The following is a 20,373-nucleotide window of genomic DNA, read 5'->3' as shown; positions in this document are numbered from 1 at the left end:
AATATAATTTCAATTTACAATAGCAGTTTTCTGTTCTATTAATTTTTTTCATAAAATGATGTACTCCTGTGATGCAAAGCTGAATTTCCAGCATCATTATTCCAGTCTTGTGTCACATGATCCTTCAGAAACCATTTTAATAATCAGAATTTATAAGGCTGAATTTTTAAAACAATTTGACTAATAATAGATCGTCTGTTGAATAACACAAATTGTATCCTTTATTTATGTTTTTATGCAATGGCATAAGATATACAGTAACAGTAGTTAGGATTCATATAATTGTAATACATTTCTTTTATGCAGCATAAAATTAACATAAGATCATGTTTAAAGCTGAAGTGTGTACATTACTTTTTTCCTAAAATACTTTCCCCCTTCCCAACTTCTCATGAAGAGATAAGTCAGCAGTTGGTTGAGGTTCTCAAAAAGTGTAAATATTTTACACCATTATACTGCTCAACCGCACCCGAGTTTTTTATTCTGTTATGAATAAATGAAATGTGAACTTACACACTTCAGCTTTTCAGATCCAAATTGATATGTGGATGCATTGTCAAAATGCATAGTTATTGCTAAACAAGAAATACATTGTTCATTTAGTTAACTGAGGAAACATTTCATTTTTGCACACTTTTATTTATTCCACTTTGGGGAATGTTTAGAGGTTAAATGCTCTTGCTATTGCGCTCCTTTACTGAACCTGCAAGAAATGAATCAGGACTGCCACTAGGGGGCAAATTCTGACAGTCATACTCGGTTGTTGTGTGCCATGGGTTGTTCTAAGCTTGTCATTCATTGTCCTCAACCACACCCAGGTTCCCCAGGCCACGCCCCTTTGGACCAAAGTTTTTGGCATAGCAAACTGAAAAAAAGAAAAAGAAAATTGGAGGAATCTGTTGACAAATGTGAATTCTGGATAATAAAATATGTCACCGCTAATATTAAATTGCACACTCAGGATAAAAGGTACAAAACTGTCACTGGGGCGATACCATCAAGAGGTAAAGAAGGTACAAATATGCACCTTTTAGCTTTTTCAACTTTTACGATACCACCCCAGTGACAGCTTTGTACTTCTTTCTTTCTTTTTTTTTCTGATAGTGTAGTATTCAGAGATATTTTAGAAAGTTAGTGTTATTTATTTTATTTTTATTTGAACAATTGATGCAAATTTCTATGGAAGCCCATTTCTTCCGTGGGACTAAAAAATGTACTTGCAACGTTTTATCGCACAAATTCTGACCTTTTTTTTTTACGTATTTTTTTACGTATCGACTTCTTTTTTACTCTTCTTCTTCTTGGAACTCTGAGTATACATTTAACAACTCTCTAAGTTTATTTTTTCCAATTCTTTTTTCCCTCCGAATTCTAAGTTTACATCTTGTTTTTTCTTTTTTTGTTCAGCACTAAATAAAATAAAGTGAGTTATGGCTTTTTATCTTAGAATTCTGAGTTTACATCATGCAATTTTGAGAAAAAAATTAAATCTCAGAACTGCAAGATTCGAGTCATAATCTCCTTTTTTCTTTTTATCTCCTGGTGGAAACAAGCTTCCAAACATTTCTGTTAACATGATCAAAAATGCTCAGCATAATAGAATAAATAGACATCAATTATGCTTTAATCGCTTCAATATTTCTCCTATTGATTGCATCAGTTGGGCTTTAATGGCTGTTGAACAAATAACAATTGCAGCCTCGTGATTGTTTCTACCTTTACAGTAGAGCTCTCCATCTTTATCCGTCACTGTGGTGGACTCCAGGCTCTTCCCACACAGTAAACAGCGGAAGCAGGTTTTGTGCCAGGGCTGTTGGATCAGAACCAGTCACATCTGATAAATTACTACAGTGAAATGTGCTTTACACAGCGCTGACCTGTGACAGCAGCATGCTGCAAAAATGCTGAGAAGGGAAGACTTTCTCAAAATATGCTTATATTTGTGTTTGAATGGTTTCATATTAATATAGTTCATGTCATAACACAGTATAATGTGTTAAAACTTTTGAGTCAGCTTCTTGCTTTAATTTTACCTTTCCAGCACCCATGACTTTCTCCGCTGCGTAAACGGCTTTGGAGCAGCGAGGACAGCGATCCGTACTCCCAAACTTCTGTGCAAACTTGCTTGGGTTTGAGTTAGCAGATGCAGGATGGGGAGTTTTGGGCCTTAACATGTTAAAAACATACACATAAGCATCACAAAACAACAACAATAATAATAACATTCTTCTTAATGCTATCTTTAAAGGAATAGTTCACCCAAAAATGAAAACCTGCTGGAAATTTACCACCCTCCGGCCTTTTATGATGTAGATGAGCTTCTTCAACAGAACTGATTTTGGGAAATTTTGCATTACATTACATGCTCGCTGTTTAATCCTCTGCAGTGAATGGGTGCCGTCAGAATTAAAAAAAAAAGTCATGTAAATCTGTGTGTTTGTAAGAAACAAATCAATCACTAAGGGTTTTTAACTTTAAACCATTGCTTCTGGCTAATTTAAGAGTCCTCTTAATATTGCGTTTTCCAATTAAAATGTCATCTCCTCTATATTAGGAGAGAAATATGCACAGATCAAGCACAGTTTCTAACCAAAAACAGTTCTAAACATGTTATTTATATTTATATTAGCAAACACGCCGAAGCCTTTCACTGCATAAAGACGTTAATTGTTGAACTGGAGTTTCTCCAAATCTGTTCTGATGAAGAAACAAACTCATCTGCAACTTAAATGGCCTGAGGGCGAGTACTTTTTCAGCAAATGTTCATTGTGGGGGAACTGTTCCTTTAAGAATATATTTGACAGATATTTTAAGGACATACTCCTGAGGCTGACGTTCTTCATTATTAACGGGGTCAGAACTCAACGCTCCAGCTCCCTGGCCATACCCATAACCTTTTGGGCCATATTTCTTGCCATAGCAGGATTTGCAGTAAATCTCAGACTCGTGTGCTGCGACTGTTGTGCTGTCTAAACCTTTTCGGCAAGCCACTAGAGAACAGAAAGTTGACAGTAAAACATGACAGAATAAAGACATCGAAAAAGCATGAAACACTAAATAGACACAATTCAAACATTTGTTTTTGAAATAAGTAAAAGTAAAATCAGTAAAAGCTGTCATGTTTTTAAGTATTATTACAATGTAAAAAAAAAAAAAAAAATATATATATATATATATATATATATATATATATATATATATATATATATATATATATATATTCAATTGAAATATATTTTAAATTGTAATTTATTCCTGTGATGCAAAGCTGTATTTTCAGCATTACTCTTCAGTCTTCAGTGTCACATGATCCTTCAGAAATCATTCTTATATGCTGAATTGATGCTCAAGAAACATTTCTTATTATCAGTGATGAAACCAGTTGGACTCCTTATAAAAACTGTGATCAATTTGGTTATTTAAGATTCTTTGTTCAAAAAAAGTTCAAAAGAACCGCATTTATTTGAAATGGAATTTGTTTTGCAATATAAATTCTGGTACTGCTGAGTTTGTTGTGAGAGACAGAGGGAGTCTAGAGTTGGAGCGTGATCTCATTGCTCCTCCAGAGGTCTGTCATCTCCTGTCTGCGCTCGTCAGCTGCTGCACTTTTAGCCAGGGCGGCTCAAGAGACTCACGGGGGCTTGTCTTTGTGTCTAATTTTGGCCTGGATGAACCAGAGGCTCTGGGAGACCGAAGCATCCCGGCCAATGTCATCCGCAGCAGATGGAAACAGGCCCTTGAATGGTGTCGAACCGCAGGGGTGTCTCAGCCTGACTATTACTGCCCTTCCTGGCACGACTCAAGTGTTTAAGAGTTATTGCTGTGCCACTGAATGCGGTCTGCTCCCTGGGAAACATTTCAAACAGTACTTTTGCATTTGATGGCATTTTAGTTTAGCCCCCCCATTGGCATGTATTAACTATTAAAAAAAACACATTACTTTTAAAAATAAAAAAATAAACATGAACTATTTTTAATAAAAATTAAAAACATAAGACAGCATTTCTAATTTTCATTAGTTTAAGTTGAAGTACTCAAATATCTAAAACTAACTAAATTCAAATCTAATGTAAAATGTATAATAGTTGAAATAATAAAACAACACTCATTGGATCTTATTGCTTCGTCCTAATATATACTGATGCTATTGAACAGAGCATATACAGCTAAAGAGTAGATATTATTGACAAATATACTAATGGAACCAAGGACCACAGATTATAAATTATATTTTTTCATCATTTATTTTTATGTATTCTTTTGTTTAGTTAAGTATGGTTTTTCATTTGCTATTTTTTTATGTATTTTTTTTACATTGTTATGCATTGTTTGTTTAACATACCTTAAACAAGCTAAAACAGCTCTATTCATAATGCACTTATTTTTATTATTTGGTAAGAAATGGAAAACCTTAACCCTTTCTGAGCTTATTGCTTCTGATATTTAATATACCCCCTTCTCTTCTTTCAGGTGTTTTGTGGACTTACTGCAGATGAAGCAGGTTTTGTGGAAGCTGCGGCTGTTGCACTGGATCTCCTCAGCATGGTAAACTGTCTTCTCACAGGCCGCACATTTGGCTCCTCCACCCCAGTTTGGCATCTTCAGCTCAGGCAGAGACTCTGACGTTCGCAGAGAAGAGAGACAATCTAACCAGGACTGTCAAAAGCACTGACTAGAAAGAATGAGTGTTCAAATCGGTTAAGTAACTAACGCAGTCTTATCTTTAGCATCTGTTGAACACTGAGAGAAAAGCTGACTTCCTTTGTTAATATGGTATGTGAGAGGTCAGATATAAAAATAGATCTCAAAGTAATATGTGTTTTTCTATCTAATCTCTTTGGGCAGCAGAATATCACCTCACTAGTGTGGAATGCAATGATAAGGGTCCAGAAATAGGTTTTTATTCATGCCACTGCCAGCTTACAAGAAGTGACTGCTTTGTAGTGTGACTAAAATATACCAATTCTGTCAGATCTATTTGAATATTTACATTACCATTCATTTGGGTGTAAAATGTTTCTTATGTTCACCAAGGCTGCATTTATGTAATTTTTAAATGCATTATATTGTGAATATCACTACAATTTATTTATTTTAAAACTAAATTTATTCCTGTGAATTTTCAGCATCATTCCTCCAGTCTTCAGTGTCACATGATCCTTCAGAAATCATTTTAATATGCTGATTTGCTGCTCAAGAAACATTAAGTGTTATTTTTATCAGCGTCTTGTATTAATTGCTTCTAAAAATCCTGTCAAACGTGCATAAACTGACAGTCACCACCATAAGCTACTACTAAATATTGTAGAAACATAATTTTCTGTAGAGTTGCTTTGTAACGATTCGTATCGTAAAAAGCGCTATACAAATAAACTTGAATTGAATTGAATCAGCAATGTTGAAAACAGCTGTGCTGCTTAATATTTTTTGTGAAATCCATGAAACAGTTTTTCATGATTCTTTGATGAATGGAATGTTTTTTTTTTTTTTTTATAATAGTAATTTATTTTAAATAATAAAAGCCCACACATTTGACTGGACATGTAACTTTATTAATCTTATGTTGATAATCTATTATACACATATAAGAAGGACAGGTTTAGTAATTTCATGACTATTCCAGAAATATTAATTAATAACTCTTTCAATTTCAAATACACTCTTATTAAAAAGTCATTAACAGGGATCATGTGTATCAGATAACCACTGTACAATCAGATTATTTCATGATCTTTCTAGAATGTTAGAACTAGAATTTTTTAGTATTATGTTTTCATATTAGAAATTAGTAAATGGTGTAATTTCATTTTTGTTGTTTTTCTTGATGAAAGCCATAAGAATTACCCATCACCATTACTCAATAAATAAAATAAAACTTATACCTATTTAAAAAAATAAATAAATAATTCCTCTAAAATCACAATGCAAACAGGCCTATTTCCAACGAATGCTAGTATGTAAAATATTTACATTACAACACAGATTATCAAGCCACGGATAGACATAAAAATGCAAATGTTTGAATTGTACTTACATAGGTTAAATAAAATATATATATTTTTTTTCTGGAAATGTTGCTTTAACATCTGTCCAGCTCAGGGTCCTGATGATGTCCATTTCTGAGCCTCTTTGGCGGGTCTTTATATTGTGGGCATCACTCCCCCACCTCCACACACACTCACACTCACTCATAATTTCAAGAGGACCAAGAGGTCCGGCTGGCATTTAAATGAGTGCATCCTCCTAAATTAACTGCTGACAATACACAAATGCAATGTAGTTGCAGCAGCCTCCGATCCTGAGCTCAGATATTCTACAAGCACCACAACATTTGTTCAGCACTTTAAAGGCTTGAGTGTTCAGCTCAGTTTAACAACTGTTCACAAGTCAAGTCAACTCACCTTTATTTATATAGCGCTTTAAACAAAATGCATTGCGTCAAAGCAACTGAACAACATTCATTAGGAAAACAGTGTCTCAATAATGCAAAATGATAGTTAAAGGCAGTTCATCATTGAATTCAGTGATGTCATCTCTGTTGAGTTAAATAGTGTCTGTGCATTTATTTGCAATCAAGTCAATGATATCACTGTAGATGAAGTGACCCCAACTAAGCAAGCCAGAGGCAACAGCGGCAAAGAACCGAAACTCCATCGGTGACAGAATGGAGAAAAAAACATTGGGAGAAACCAGGCTCAGTCGGGGGGCCAGTTCTCCTCTGACCAGACGAAACCAGTAGTTCAATTTCAGGCTGCAGCAAAGTCAGATTGTGCAGAAGAATCATCTGTTTCCTGTGGTCTTGTCCTGGTGGTCCTCTGAGACGAGGTCTTTACAGGGGATCTGTATCTGGGGCTCTACTCACAATGTGAGTTCACTCGCTGTACAGCCGAAATACTGTGAAATTTCATGGGCTGCTGCATAATGTGCATATACACTAAATGTTCTGGGTGACTGAATTAAAAAAACTGATGATGATGAAAAAAAAAAAAAGTAAATTTATTTACAAACAGCCGGAAGTGCAGCGCACTTGATACCAAATAAGGAGAAGAAGGGGGAGGAGAAACGGCGCAAAATGCTGAAGTTAGTGATGATTAGGGGCTTTATGTTCTTGCACTTCCTTATTTTGTTTACTTTATTTGGTAAATGCTTTTTGGATGCTTTGTGGGATTTTTTTTTTTTTTTGTGACATTTTATAATTCAATAAAAAAGTTTTAATAGATTATTTTCAAAAATTATTTTTCAGAACTTTTTGTTTCAATTACAAGACCGTCTAGTCAAAAATATAAACATGAAAAAAAAAAATTATTCAATTGCAAGACTGAAAATGGATTGGATTCTGTGAAGTTGTATTTGCATCAACTGGCCTCGTGGCCTAATGGATAAGGCGTCTGACTTCGGATCAGAAGATTGCAGGTTCGAGTCCTGCCGGGGTCGCATCTTTATGGACATTGCTAAATGCCGATATAAACAGCCAACTGGAGAATGACGTTACTGCAGTTTATCCCCAACACACATCTAACTCACATGAGCTTGTTGACTCGGATCGCACAGCTCTCTATATAAAGTAAAAATCATATAGTATTTACCGGCAGGCATGCAGTACACATACATGCAGAGATACTATATATATCAAATTTTAACTGCCCTGTTTTTTTTTTACACTGCAAAATGTTACTAAATTATAATACATATAATAGATGTTACTATATTATTGACCAACACTTCATTTAAAGCTGGATAAAAAAATTTTTGTTGAAATTTATTTAAATTTACTTGATTATATTTAAAGGTAGTTAAAGTGATGATGGCGAGTTTAATCTTAGTTATTCCACTGACTTTGATATGACAATACGATATGTATATACCGTTAAACACATGAAAAAATGCATTTCTGTAACTAAATAGATTAAGATTATAAAGTGCCAGTCTAAAGTACTTCTAAAAGCACATTCGAATACTAGAAGGCAATTCCCGTAAACAATTCAGTTTACTGAGTAAAAACAAGTGTGGAGCGCCTTCATTTATCTTTATTACATAGAAATCAGATTGTAAAGGCAGTTTAAATAAATGATGTGCAGATAGTAATATTATCTACAATACTGAATAACACCATTAATCTTACATTCTCCCATATTAATACATCATGACACAATGCCAAGTTATGGTAATTTCATATACTGTGGTATTTCAACACTCAAAGGCAATGCCCAAAGCAACACTAATAATAATTAAAAAAAATCTTACAAATTTGGCAATTCCTATAATCCCTGAAATCAGATTTCCTGTTAACATTTCATACAGTCTTTGACCATTTTTTTGTTTGTTTATTCTTAACCCTAGATTTACAGCATATTTAAAACAAACAAACAATAAAAAAAAAACCTGCATTGTGCTTTTATTTTGTAAATAAACCCTCAACTGTCTTGTCAAACAGCACCATGTCCACTGTCCTGCCTTCTTTGAGAGCCTCGGCAGTAAAAAGAATGAAGCACCACAGATTCATATGAATTCAATGCAGACCGTACAGTAAAGTAACAATATAAAAAGAGAAAAACATTAAACCGCTCAAAGACAAATAACAAGCACACACAATGGCTCAAACAGAACAGTGGTTTTTAGCAGCGTCAGTCTGAAGGTCTTAGCTGTCCTCTGGACTCACATCAAGCTTTCTCTGAGGGATGTAGATGTTTCTGGGAGCTGCGCTGCTGGTTACAGTAGGGAAGGAGACCGGGGTGTGAAAGAAACTCTGCTGGAGGTGTTGACCGCCTTTAGGTGTGTCTACTAACGGCTGCAGGAGAGAGAGAGAGAGAAAGAGAGCGAGAGAGAGAGGGTAAACAACAAAGAACTACTCACACAAACCCTGGGAGGCTCCTTATTACAGTTTCAAAGACCAGTTTAAAGAAATGTTATTTGAATATATTTTCAAATGTAATTTATTCCTGTGAAGCTAAGCTGTATTTTCAGCATCATTACTCTTCAGTCTTCAGTGTCACCTTTAGGAATCATTCTATTATGCTGATTTGCTGATTAAGAAACATTTTAGTTGTTATCAGTGTTGCTGCTTAATATTTTAGTGAAAACCACAATACATCAGGATACTTTGATTAAAAGAAAAGTGCATGAAAAGAACAGTCTTTATGTGAAACAGCAATCTTTTGTAAGATTATACAAATCACTTTTAATTCAGTTTTACTGAATAAAAGTATTAATGTCTTCAAAAATTCATGAAATAAAAAATCCTACACCAATCTTTTGTACGAAAATGTAGGTCAAACTAAATTTAATTTTTAAGCTATAGGAAAACTAACTTTAATGTGACTTGAATGGGCATATACTACAAACATAATAAAATGTTTGTTTTTTTAAGAAATCCTTGTTATTTTATCATCGGCCAATACTGGTGTTTTTCAAAGCCAAAAAAAAAGTCTTTTTCTATTCCAATTTTCCTAAAAACAGTTAAGAACAACCGTGTTTTTTTGTTTTGTTTTTACAACAGTGGATTGCTGGCTTTGCATTATCCCATGACGCAATACTTTTTTCCATATTGTTGAATAGTTGGCAGGGGCTGTACCTGTGGTATGCTGATGAGGGTGACGTGCTGCCCGTGTATGGAGGCCGACTGCAGAGTTCGGGCAGGTGAGATGGGCTTCACAAAGACCATGCCCTGTGGAGGGAGCCCTGAGTGGGGAGACGGGAGCGTGCTGGCCTGATCAGGAGTGGAGTTTGGTGTGGTGCTGCCGGGGATAAGGCCCAGGTTCTGCAGGGTGAAGTTGAGAATGGCAGGACTGGGGCCGTGGATGTGACGCCCTTGAGAAGGGAAGGGAGAGATGCACGGTATCCGGTTTAGAGGGAGCCGGGTGGGGGTGATTTCTTGAGGAAGAGGAGGCCTGGAACCTGGGAAGAACGGATGCATCTGTGATTATTCAATTCATCACATGCAAGTTTACCTGCAATTCACTGACACACGAATAGTGCTCCGCACAGGAACCTCGCGACTCGACTAATGCTCACTAGCTGGATTTCCATCCAAATGTGAAAAACAAACAAACAAATGTGAATTAGGTCCATTTCCATTCACATTGAGCGAGTGGCTGACGGTGGTATTAGTAGCCATGTAACTAACAGTAAATAAATCTAAACGAAACAGAAATACACCATCCAATCAGACTAACTGAAAACAAACAATTAGTCATTTGGGTTTAATGTTCGCTACTTCAGAATTTATTCGGCAAATGCGTTTCAATCTCCCATTGTTCACAAGCAAACAACCAAACAAAAAAATAATAATTTTTTTTATGAATTAAGGAATTTTTTCTTTCTCGAAATTTGCCATTTCAATAATCCATTTCTGATGTGATACTTTAAAATGTGCATGAAAACGGTCATAAGCTAACAAACCTAACAAGCATGTGCAGCACTCACTTTGGATGAAATCTCACACTCTGTACAACTTACTGATAATAGTAACCAACGAATAGTAATGAATGAACCAAAGTGATGCACCATAATTTTTTCAGGTTCAGGTTGTCATTATCTTAGGTGATCGATTAAACTAGTCGTGTTTAAAGTTATTTCAGCTGAACAAATTTTACATATTGCTAAAAAAAAAAAAAAGCACACCATCAGAGCATCACTTCATTAAATGTTACTTTCGGTCTATGTTGTTGGTCCTTCAAAACAATTTTGTCAAAAGCCAAAAATTATTATTATTGTTTTTTTTTTTTTTCTCCATTTGGGCTTATTGTGGTCAGTTGCATACATTTTTTTTACGCATTTTTGTAAAACATTTTGGAATTGACTTCTCACAGGTCTCCAAAACTTTTGAGAATATCCCTGATATTTCCAGATGTTTGGTTATTAGTTATTTTATTTTATTTTATTAGTTATTTTATTTTATATTTAATTTTTATTCAGACTGATTCACGAAACTAATCATTGAGATAAACTGCTTTGGCAATACATTTTTTTTTCACATTTTTGAAAAGTTTCATGTACAGATGACAACATTGTCAAAAGATCCGTGTTCACACAGATCATCGAAAACTAGTAAAAAATAAACAAACACAAACAAAAAACCCCAAACAAACTGTATTTTGCATGCTGAGCCAGTAGTCGTCACTTTGTAAAAAGAAATACAAAATACAACAAAAACATTTTCCCCTGGTAATACACATACACTTGACATTGCCGTAATTCCCAAATTCACATTTTAGTAGTTTACACAGAGACAATAACAGTACCGTTTTCATGCACTTTGAAACCTGTTTTCAAAAGTTTCTGTTTTCAGGCCCCCAAAACACTGTTAATGAGTAATACACTGCTGAAACACATAAAAAAAAAAAGTTTTTAATTGAAAATGGTGTCAAGCAAACACCCCCTAAAACTCACAAATCGAATCTCAAAAATAGGGTTTACTCTACCCAAAATCAATATTTAGCCAAAGGATATATAACTACAAAAGAGAGCTAGAAAAATGCACCTTTTCTCCTCCTATAGTATATATACACGTATGTGTTACCTTGGTTGCTTGCATACCTGCTGTTGGGGTGTGATAGATGTTGTACGTTTGTGTGGAGGCTTTAGAGCTTTCTCCAGTGGAGTATTGTGGATCTATGAAGTTCACAAAGGACTGCTGGGAGATCGGAATCAAATAACCCGCGGGGATCAAAGTCTGATGCAAATGAGAGAAATTAGGGTCAAGACCCAACTCATGTGAAAAAACAAAACAAAAAACATTCAAGCATGATGGAGTTTTGAAGATCAGACCTACACACGTGTAGTGTTCCTGTGCACACAGAGTGTAGTATGTAGCACTCTTACCTCTGTGTGTATGGGTCCAGATGGCCGGACCACATCCTGAAAGGGAACGCTGGGCTTCTGGGCCGGTGATTGTGGTGGTCTGACAGGCGTCAGTCTGGCCTCATTGTCGGAGGTCTGAACCTTCTCCTCCTTCTCCAGGAAGGTCTCCAAGCTGTGCTCCAGAGACGCTGTGCCGGTGATTAGTGAGGGAGGCTGATTCTCAGAGGGTTTGGAGAACTCCAGGTGCAGGGCTCTCGGGGAAGGCCGGGTGGAGGCAAAATCCCCTCTACGGGCCTTCAGGCGGGCTTGTAGGATCTCACACAGTTTTGGAGAAACACTCTTAAAAGCAAATGCACACCAGAAGGTTAAAACTGTTTCTCCGTGTAACATCAGCACATTAAATGCAGGTATTGGGCAGTTCCTTTAAGACATTTCAGACTTAAAATGCCAGTTCGAATAATTAATTCATTATGTGATCATGCTTATTTTTATCATTAAATATGACTATAAATAAAAACAAGTAATCTTACCTTTGGCTCTGTCCGCTGTAATTTAGATGGACTTCCTGCTAAGCTCTTTTCTCCACATCCCCGTTTAAGGGTTGAGGGACTCGTCGGCTCTTTACTGTCTGATGATGGTTGGTTGGTTTGGTTACTGCTAGATGTCTTTGTGTTTGCACTTCCTGGACTCTCAAATGTCATCGAACGAACTGCTAGGCTAGTGGGCTGCGGTCTGAGAGCTGAGGGGTGCATGTAAACAGCATATGACCCGCCTGCCTGGTGTCGAGGTATCAGAACCGGGATGATCGGGGAGCACTTGGTAGAAAGATATGGAATTGCACCTGCGGGAAGAACTGGGATCTGCATTCCCGAAGGTCCGTGAGACTGATGATTGCTAGCAGACGTGGAGTCAGGTAGTTCAGATACTTGTGAAGTGCGTCCACTCAAAGCGAGTGAAACCTCATTCTTAGGCTGAATACGATGGACCCTGGAAGACCAATACAAAGGTGTTATGTCTGAAATGGATATTTAATTGCCTTTTTTTACTGTTCTAAGGGTCGGGACACACCAAGCCGACTTCGAAGAACATGTGGCGACTAGACCAAAAAAATAAATAAAAATGCTCAGACTTCAGCCGACTGCAAACTAACTAACTCAGGCGTTCTCTGCCTGCATGAGAGGAATTAACTGTCTATATCAGCAGCTATCAATAGCATATATTCGTCATAAACCAAAACAAGAATATACGAGACATATGCAGATATATAAAATGTAAACAAAGCAGTATTTGCTTACCATTTTGAATATCATTCATATTGATAACTTGCTTCATTTTAAATGGTTCATGTTGTAAAGAAAAAATGTGCATATTGGAATGCTTGGGTAAGATCACGTAACATTAAATAACATTAACATTACTGCCTTCATTTACTTGCTTGTTTTCTTCACTTTCACTTTAATTACAGAAATTGATACATTTGCTAAACCTAGCATTCAATCAGAGATCTCACTTTCACTGACTGCCGCTAACATAAGCTGATGATGTGAAAAAACTAGCATTACAGATGCTCGCCGAGGCCTGACGTCGGCCAACCATCGGCCTGATGTGTCCCAACCTTAAGCAACACAAGTTTTCTTACGTTGATTGTTCATCTAGATGCTTTTTGCAGATAGCAGCCAGATGAGCCATTTTGTTTGTGTAGAAGTTACCATTTGCAGAATCACCTATAACACGAGATAAGACATTAGTTTTCAGGTGCAGTAAAGGTCTAGGGATGTTACTAAAATTAATAAAGGTTTGGAGTCTCTTATGCTCACAAAGACTGCATTTGTCCATGTAAATTCATTCTAAAGCATTTATTTAATCTAAAATACAAAAATATATATATATATTGGCAAACTTCAGACTTGAGATTTCAACCAGATGAAATCTGAAAGTCGAAAAGACTATTAGTTGGCTGCTTGCTCCCCATGAAACATTTATGGCTCACCTGTCATTTTAACTGGACTAGAAGGTGCAGAGTTGATTTTTCTGCGGTCATCTTGTATGCTCTTTACCAGCTTGACTAAGGAATTATGTCGAGTAAAACCTCGCTTTGTTCCGGGTGAGGAAAAGAGATTTTTAGCACAGTTTTCAACAGAGGAACGAGACTCCAGAGGTTGTGATGCTGATGATAAAGTTGAGGTCCCCAGGTCTGTAAAACAAACATAACTAATAGCAATAAATTACATAAGAACATATGCAGACTGCTTAAAATAACCACTACAAGTAGGATCATGAAAGATTTCATGGGAAACATGGTACCCTCACTCTTTGGAGATGGTAAGTCGTCTGGCCCAGTCCACTTGAAAGCAGGCTTTCTTCCTCTATCCTCAGTCACATGCACTTTCTTTATCAGCTCTAGGCTGCTTAGAACATTTGCAATGTCATAAAGTCTGCGGATCTTAGCTGCCATCAGAAAAGAGAGAATCAGATAATCAATTCCATCTTCAATGTACAGACACTGATGAGTTTTAGACTCGAGTGTTAATTAATAGGTTTCTTCATAGCGGTTTATTTCACTTGATAATGCATTTTGCAAAATCTATATCTGTTTTCAACCACCAAATGAAATGGATAACATACGTGCCATCCACTTTAAATAATGATTCAAAGTAGAGCTGCACGATTAATCGTTAAAAGATCGCGATCTCGATTCAGACACCCTCTCGATCTCATTTCTAAAAGACAACGATTCCCCGAGTCTGTTAAACCTTTGACAAAGTCTTACCGGATCATTCAAATCCGTGCGCGCACTGCCGCTGACACAGAGAGAGCTCTTACCATGTTTGGTTAAGAAACATCTTCACAAACAGTCTTTTCAACTACACAGTATTATATCTGTCTTACAGTCATTTATATTATCACAGAAATACTGGGATAAAGTTTATAGTTTAAATATAAACATTGATGTCTATATGGCAGCGATCAAAATATAACAAATCCCCTTTTGAAAGTACTGCGCTTTAAATAACGTTTGTGTCGATTGCATTGTTTCACCAATAGGTGGCGACAAGTGTCTTAATTTATTTGTCAATGAATTAATTTTTCATTCAAGAGAATCGTTCAAAAACGCTGATTCATCCAGAAATGAAACAAGTGTAGTAGGTTTATGAGTGAGTCGTTGAATCAGTGATCTAAACAACTTTTTCATCATTCTAATATTAAAAAAACTGGGGTTCTAAATATATTATATATACACTACCAGTCAAAAGTTTTTGAACCATAAGATGTGTAATGTTTTTTTAAAGTCTCTTCTGCTCACCAAACTATATTTATCTGATCCAAAGTACAGCAAAAACAGTAAAGTTTTGAAATATTTACCATTTAAAATAACTGCTTTCACTTGAATGTATTTTAAAATGTAATTTATGTCTGTGGTGTGCAGCTGTATTTTCAGCATCATTACTCCAGTCTTCAGTGTCACATGATCTTCAGAAATCATTCTAATATGCTGTTTTGCCGTTCAAAAAAAACATTATTATTATTATTATTATTATTATTATTATTATGTTGAAAACAGATGAGTAGATTTTTTTTCAGGTTTCTTTTATAGAAAGTTCAGAAGAACAATAATTGTGTGTAATAGAAATATTTTGTTATAAATGTCTTTGTCACACTTGATCAATTTAAAGAATCCTTGCAAAATAAAATAATTAATTTATATACTTGTGATAATGATAATGTTAATAGTAATAATAATAATAAAGAATCGTAGGAGAATCGTGATCTCTATATGAGATCAAAAAATCGTGATTCTCAATTTATCCAGAATCGTGCAGCCCTAATTCAAAGTGTTTTTATACGTATAATGAGAGCAGCACTCACTTTTGAACTTGTTTTTGTCCTGATCCACCACGTGATCTTCACCGATGAGGATCTTGGCGGCTATTTCGAGACTGACCACAGGAGGGCTGGACACCAGGAACAACATGACGAACTTCTGACTCATCACTCTCAGAGATTTGTCTTTACGGCTGTTCCCAGAAGCTGCAGACAAAAAGCAAGGTCAGTGGGAATCAGTGGGTCTCTTTCATAATGAAATGTTTTGTAAATAAAACGAGAAAGCAATTACATTGCAAAGTGACTTATATAATGATGCAATTAGCGTCAAGCTTGCAAAACACACAATTTTACATTATTTCTGGACAGTCTAATAAAATGTTACTTGTATGCAACTGTTTTTTTTTTTGTTTCAAGAATAAAACATTACGATGCAATTAAGAACATATGCATGAATGCAATGAATTAGGAATTTTGCTAATTTGTACAAATGCAAAATAATCCACCCAATTATATTTGTAAATGAGACCTAACGGCTTTCTATCATGCATAGATAGATAGATGAAATAACACAGTATTTGCTAAAGCACATGGTTGGACATTATGTTACCAGCTTTAGGATCTGCTCCGGAAAGCTCTGCTTGACCAGAGTCTCCGTCCGTTTCAAAACTAGACATTTCTTCATTCTCCTTCTCCTCTCCGTCCAAATCGAACTCTCTGTCTTCTCGCTCTAGGCTCCTTTGACGGATCTGCTGCATCAGTTGGCCGTAGCAGTTCTCTTTGCCAGCTCGCTTGAGCATGGCAAGTGTTTGCGCAAGTTTCACCCGTCCATGCCACGTGTAGCGGTTCTTAGCCAGCCGGCTGACCATGTTTAGGCTCTCGAGAACGTTCATGATGTCATAGATGCGGCGTCGTTCCACTTCTGAGAAGCAATTGAGATTGATGAAACACGGCTTGATGACTGAAATCGGTAGATTTGTTTGATCACTGAACGACTTACTTAGTTCTCCCGCCACATCGTCGAGGCTGATGTCGTTGTTTACAGCGGGATTGGGGTAGTTTGGGTACCTTGCAAGAAATTTGTAACACAGCAAACCCAGACTTTTGTCTTTACGACTTATCTGGAGCTTTTCTACTTCTTCTCCTTGTTCAGGCTCCTGTGTGGCACGACAACGAGAAACATATCAAAACATCTGAGCTATACAGTGGGCGATGCATGTCATGCACAGATTTTACTGATACCTGCGAGTTCTCTGATTCACTGCTGTTTATGGCTCGTTCTTTCTCGCGGTTGCGAATCTCAGGGCTGGCTGCACTGATGAGCATCTTCAGGTTGGAGGTGGGTGTCCAGGGTTCGCTTGACGGAGCCTCAAGACCCTTAGTAGGTGTTGTTAGGGGCCCCATGTTCTCCAGTAACGCAGCTTCTGAAGCCTTACTTGTGTTTTTTAGTGGTGTTTGTGGTTCCACAAAAACATGCCCCTATTTCATAGAAAACACATGAGGTCTTGATGATCATAATCACTTTTTTATTTTTATTTTTTTTTTTAGAATAAATACTTCTGGAGTAGAGTTAAACCCAAACCTTTTACTACAAAGGGCCAGAAACCAAACTAGAATGAGCGTTGTGGGGCAAAAATAACTGTTGCAGTATATTCAGCTATATTACATTAAAGGGTTAGTTTGCCCAAAAATGAAAATTATGTCATTAATGACCATTGATCGTCATTTTTGGACCAAAATGTATTTTCGATGCTTCAACAAATTCTAACTGACCCTCTGATGTCACATGGACTACTTTGATGATGTTTTTATTACTTTTCTGGACATGGACAGTAGACCGTACACACAGTTTCAATGGAGGGACAGAAAGCTCTCGGACTAAATCTAAAATATCTTAAACTGTGTTCCGAAGATGAATGGAGGTCTCACGGGTTTGGAACGACATCATTAATGACATCATTTTCATTTTTGGGTGAACTAACCCTTTAAGATATTTTTAGTCTCTACATTTCAGTGTAAAAATTATATAAAAAATATTAACAGAGAAAGTTGAAGATGTGCACTGATGGCTTTTTTTCTTCTGCCTATTTTTCCTCTCCTCTTATGATATGATATGGCAGGACAAAGCAAAGGTCAACACAGACTAACTTTGTCCTGCAGGCCCTTGTTTGGGCATGTTTGCACTAGAGCAAGTGTCTCCAAACTTGATCCTGGTGGGCCTGTGTCCTGCAGAGTTTATCTCAACACATCTGCCTATTCGTTTCAAGTATAGCTTACCTAGTAAGACCTTGATTAACTAGTTCAGGTGTGTTTGATTAGAGTTGGAGCTAAGCTCTGCAGGACGGTGGCCCTCCAGGACCAAGTTTGGAGAGCCCTAATCTAGAGTATGACGTGTTAATTGCACAGGGTTTTCAAATCATTCTTTTGCTGACAATAAAATCTGCCAGGTCAAAATATTTATAACTGACCTTGTCTTTTGCTGATCTTTCCTTGAATGGACTTCTTAAAGGTTTGCTGATTAGTTTTTGACCTTCTGATAATGTACTGGACATTTTCCACCTAAAGAAAAGAACACACGAGGCAACGTTACAATAATAATAACGTTCACTTTTTATTATTTACATTTAATAAAGCAGTCCTACCGTTTCTTAACAGCATTATACATTCTTGGAGACAACATTGTGAAGATCAGACCGGGTATAACGTTCAACAGCTAAAACTTATTTTTAAAAACTTAAATGATGTGAATAATGTGCATAAATTAAAAAAAGTATTATTATTTCAAATTACAGTGTTGTTTTTTTGCGCTTAACAATAACTGACAAACGTTCCATCGAATGGCTACGCAGCACTCGTGCGAAAACACGCCCCCAGCTGACATCAGCCAATATGTGCGGCGCAGGGAGGCGGGACTTCAGTGCGTCCCGCGCGCCTCCACACTTTGAAATCTTGGCGCGGAATGTGTCCGACTGCAAAAGAGTTAATCCGGAAGTTGCTAACTTTAATACAACTATAAAGAAATCGTTTAGCTGCGCGATGGTCGTGCCCTTTGAACAATTCCAACAGTCTATAGAAACTATTGAGTAGTTTTTAAAATGACCAGAGTACCAGCAGAGGTAGCTAATAACTCATTTGCTAACGTTACGTGCTGTATAATGCGTTTCTTGAGCATAAAGTACATTATTATCGCTCCAGAGCTAATTATATAAATGTACGTGAGTACTTAGATCAATATTGTAGTCACGTTGGCTCATAACACTGCAAAATAGGGCTTTCACAGCCAGTTAGCGCGGATTTGAAACTGTTACCAAGAGCCTGATGAACATGATTAAAAATTTAAAAGCTATACTCACCCGAAAAGAGAAATAAACCACTTTCACATGCTACTCGATATCAGTCGTGCCCCTAAATCCGTAGAAACACTGCACAGGTAAGTTCTCCAAAAATATCGGATCCAGCACTTCTGTACATTAACTCTTAATAATTAAAAGTCACACTAATAAAACCAAAAAACGAATACCGATAGAACACAAACAGGTTTTGATGCATAGCGGAGGAAAAGTTGTACGTGGTCGTTTCCTAGAGAGTAAAAAAAGTTTATTTGATCAGTCTGACCATTTGTCCCGCCTCGACACAGCGCGCTGCAGCCGCCCCGCCTCCCCTCTCCTGTCCACCAATCACAGCTGCAGGAGCCAGACAAGAGGCGGAGTCAGACTCAGCAGGTCACGGGAGGTAAAAACCATCAACTTAAGAAATAATAGACTACTTATTTAACTTAAATTATCAGCTTCCTCTTTGTTGAAAACTCCGTGAACCGAGCTGTTGTGTGGGCTGGGATACCTCTTGACTTCCTTCTCATTTCTGAAGACAAATGCACTCAAATAAGAGAAAAGTATTATGTAATGTAAATATAACCATATTTTAAATCCAAAAGTTAGCAAAACCTGAAAAAAATAAAAAAAAAACTAATAAAAAAAATAAAAAAATAGAAAAGTTTCATGTGTAAACCTGGTATAAAAAAATAAACAGTTTTATTATTTATTTATTTTTCATATATTTTATTTCACAAGCTCCCCAAAAGTGCAAAAAGTTTTAGGGTAGGGTTAGGGGTGGGTTTAGGTTAAAAATGTATAACTATCTGTATATAAAAACAATAGTATTTGTAATGTCTAAGTAAATGTGCATATACGGTATATATATATATATATATATATATATATATATATATATATATATATATATATATATATATATATATATATATATATATATATATATATATATATATAGTGAAATATTAAAATCTAAAATAGCCTCATCACAGAGATAAAATGCATTTTAAAATATATCACTTTTTATATATTTTTCTACACATTGTTTTGATGCATTGACTTTCTAGCAAGGGTCTTTATTTTTAAGCGTTAAACTATATGGGATCTGTTAAAGTGTATGAGTTGTTACTGTTGATCATGTCATTTTTGCAGCACGGTATTGCTGCATCAGATATCTCTAGCGACTCCTCCCTTGTCTGCCGCCAGGTGGCGCTGTGCGCGTGCGCGTTCGCTGAGGACGTTTCCATGGAGTCTTTCAGAAGCACGAGGCGCCGAGAAAAGACTAGTGTGCGCGGAATGACGTAATGTGATGGACTGAAGCCGCTGTAGCGCCGGTTCTTCGTGCACTGCCTGCCTCTGCTGCTCCGCATCCCTCAGCGGACACTCTGCGCTCTTGTTTAGGGTGAGTTGTCTCTTTTAT

At 36.5% G+C, this 20,373-nt stretch overlaps 2 protein-coding genes and 1 non-coding gene across 7 annotated transcripts; 1 reads left to right on the top strand and 2 right to left on the bottom strand.

Moving 5' to 3' along the window:
• Positions 1 to 618: 618 nt before the first annotated feature.
• On the bottom strand, positions 619 to 6,172 carry LOC128017314 (cysteine and glycine-rich protein 3-like). Of its 2 annotated transcripts, none has more exons than XM_052602645.1 (6): positions 6,035 to 6,172; positions 4,488 to 4,619; positions 2,822 to 2,990; positions 2,034 to 2,166; positions 1,717 to 1,810; positions 619 to 865 (listed from the first exon to the last, which is right to left on the bottom strand). In XM_052602645.1, the coding sequence occupies exons 2-6, from the start codon at positions 4,597 to 4,599 to the stop codon at positions 792 to 794; spliced, it is 582 nt and encodes a 193-aa protein (XP_052458605.1). In that variant the 5' UTR covers positions 4,600 to 4,619; positions 6,035 to 6,172; the 3' UTR covers positions 619 to 791. The 2 variants fall into 2 exon arrangements, with proteins under 2 accessions (XP_052458605.1, XP_052458604.1); XM_052602644.1 differs by having other exon boundaries at positions 4,488 to 4,672; positions 6,035 to 6,166.
• Positions 6,173 to 7,361: 1,189 nt separating this feature from the next.
• On the top strand, positions 7,362 to 7,434 carry trnar-ucg (transfer RNA arginine (anticodon UCG)). Its single transcript has one exon. It is a non-coding gene; the product is annotated as a tRNA-Arg (tRNA).
• Positions 7,435 to 8,011: 577 nt separating this feature from the next.
• On the bottom strand, positions 8,012 to 19,246 carry LOC128017312 (transcription factor E2F8). 4 transcript variants are annotated; one of them, XM_052602642.1, is made up of 15 exons: positions 18,975 to 19,246; positions 18,090 to 18,180; positions 16,864 to 17,100; positions 16,622 to 16,778; positions 16,232 to 16,543; positions 15,667 to 15,828; positions 14,104 to 14,247; positions 13,790 to 13,993; positions 13,439 to 13,523; positions 12,641 to 12,786; positions 12,330 to 12,538; positions 11,821 to 12,138; positions 11,536 to 11,671; positions 9,572 to 9,894; positions 8,012 to 8,788 (listed from the first exon to the last, which is right to left on the bottom strand). In XM_052602642.1, exons 2-15 carry the CDS (start codon positions 18,171 to 18,173, stop codon positions 8,639 to 8,641), a joined length of 2,667 nt encoding a protein of 888 aa, XP_052458602.1. In that variant the 5' UTR covers positions 18,174 to 18,180; positions 18,975 to 19,246; the 3' UTR covers positions 8,012 to 8,638. The 4 variants fall into 4 exon arrangements, with proteins under 4 accessions (XP_052458602.1, XP_052458600.1, XP_052458601.1 ...); XM_052602640.1 differs by having other exon boundaries at positions 12,330 to 12,786; XM_052602641.1 differs by having other exon boundaries at positions 12,330 to 12,786; positions 14,110 to 14,247.
• Positions 19,247 to 20,373: the final 1,127 nt, after the last annotated feature.

Source organism: Carassius gibelio, chromosome A7 (assembly GCF_023724105.1).
Source record: "Carassius gibelio isolate Cgi1373 ecotype wild population from Czech Republic chromosome A7, carGib1.2-hapl.c, whole genome shotgun sequence".
Taxonomy (NCBI): Eukaryota; Metazoa; Chordata; class Actinopteri; order Cypriniformes; family Cyprinidae; genus Carassius; species Carassius gibelio.
This window is presented reverse-complemented; position numbering and strand designations above follow the sequence as displayed.